The 1,730-nt window shown below is 65.8% G+C and overlaps 1 protein-coding gene across 1 annotated transcript in view; it reads right to left on the bottom strand.

Annotated features, from left to right (window-relative positions):
- Nucleotides 1-225: 225 nt before the first annotated feature.
- The window catches only part of WDR18 (WD repeat domain 18), a gene marked incomplete in the record, with an annotated part of 5,750 nt that continues 4,245 nt past the window's right edge, over nt 226-1,730 (bottom strand). The window contains 2 exon segments of the mRNA XM_014585490.1: nt 226-568; nt 664-732. Coding sequence (XP_014440976.1) covers nt 437-568; nt 664-732 — 201 coding nt within the window.

Raw genomic sequence — 1,730 nt, 5'->3', positions numbered from 1 at the left:
ACAGAGCACAGCGTGGTCTTCGGAAAGGACCTGGGGACCTGCACCGGCTCACGCCTCCCCGACCCCACCTGCCTAAGCCGCCCTACTCCCTACCCCCAGCCTGGCCGTCTACTGGGGACAATGGCCCAATGCCAGAGACCACAGGTGCCCTGTCGCTCATGTCCCAGGGCTACGAGGCTGAGGTGGTCACTCCCTGTGCCTCAATGGGGACATAGACTACAGAGCTGAGACTTTCAGGTCACGTTTTGTTAAAATATCAAAACCACGTAACAAAACTTGAGCAGGCCTGTGCCGAGGCCACAGCCCAGCCTGGAAGGGACATTCTCCAAGCCGCCACAGCCAGCTCTGGTGGCCGAGACTCCCCCTGGCCCTGAGTGTTCCCAGCAGCCAGGGTCTTAAGGCTGCCTTCTGCAGGGGGTGGCAGTTTCCACCAGCCTCACTTGGCCGGCCGAGTGATGATGCGCGTGGAGAAGTCGAAGAGGTCACGGTTGACCTTGCGCAAATTCCGCACTTCATCCTCTAGCTCGGTCACACGGACCCGCAGCTGGTCCTGGCCGCCCAGGACGTTCTAGGAGAGGGCAAGGAGTCAGAGGAGGAAAAGACCTCTCCCCCGCCCACCGCGGCCCCGCCCACCGCGGCCCCGCCCACCGCGGCCCCGCCCACCTTCTCGCTGGTGCCGCACATGAGCGCGTGCAGCTGCTCTGTCCGACTCAGGTAGGTGGGCTCCGAGCCCTGCAACACACGGGTAGGTGCCTGTGCCATCTGCCGTGGCCTCGCACGACCCCATGTGAGGTGCTGCAGTGACCTCCCAGGCTGCCATGGGAGCCCCCTGAGTGGTGGGGTGACTGAGGACACCTTGTCCACAACCCTGAAGCCAGGAGGGGAGGGGGGAGCAGTACACTCCAGCTGCTGGCCGTCCAGAGTCCCAGAAGCACTGATGGGCCAGATCTGGGCCAAGGCTCCACAGGTGGCCAGGAAGACAGGGCCAGCAGCCTGTCCAGCCCGGCGAGGCCACTGCCCCAGCCAGACTGCGGACACTGGTGGGGGGGCCTCTTATCTCCTGGTCCCCGTCTGGGCATGCTGCCCAGGGCAGAGCTTTGGCCTGGCCCAGCCCATCCGTCAGGAGGGGACACTCTGCTCCTGCCTGGAGGAGGCACGGACACCCTCAGGGCCTTACGTTCCCACAGCAGTGCATGGTCACAGGGGCCGGCCAGCCGTGGACAGTCGGGAGGACAGCAGATGGGGCACAGAGGCCTTCTGGGCAGGAGAGGCCGGGTGCAGGGGTGGGGCGGGGTGGCAGTGTGGGTGACCTAGCCCTACTTGCTGGGACCGGGCTGTGGTCAGCTAGGGTGTGGCAGGAGGGGCTGTGCGGACAGAGGCCTGCTGCCAGGCCTGCGGCAGGGGCGGTTCCCACCTGGCTGGAAGGTCTGACCTGACATTACAGGCAGGTGCATCACGTGGTCCTGGGGCCACCAGAGGGGACTCCAGAGACAGCCGCTGCCCTGCCTGCAGACCGTCACCGTCTTCTAAGAGAATCTAGTGACACTCGCCCCACCCCCAGAAGTGGCTGCCACCCTCTTGGCCATCTCTGGGGGCCTTGCCCTTCAGACAGCACTGCCCCCAGACCTCAGCGACAACGGAGGGAGTGAGGCCGGCCAGGGAGCCTCCAGGGAGCCCCGCCAGAGGCCACGGAGACTGACAGCTCAGGCCAGTGCTGGCCCCGGGGGCCA

Source organism: Tupaia chinensis, unplaced genomic scaffold (genome assembly GCF_000334495.1).
Source record: "Tupaia chinensis unplaced genomic scaffold, TupChi_1.0 Scaffold149964_1, whole genome shotgun sequence".
NCBI classification, from domain to species: domain Eukaryota; kingdom Metazoa; phylum Chordata; class Mammalia; order Scandentia; family Tupaiidae; genus Tupaia; species Tupaia belangeri.
This window is presented reverse-complemented; position numbering and strand designations above follow the sequence as displayed.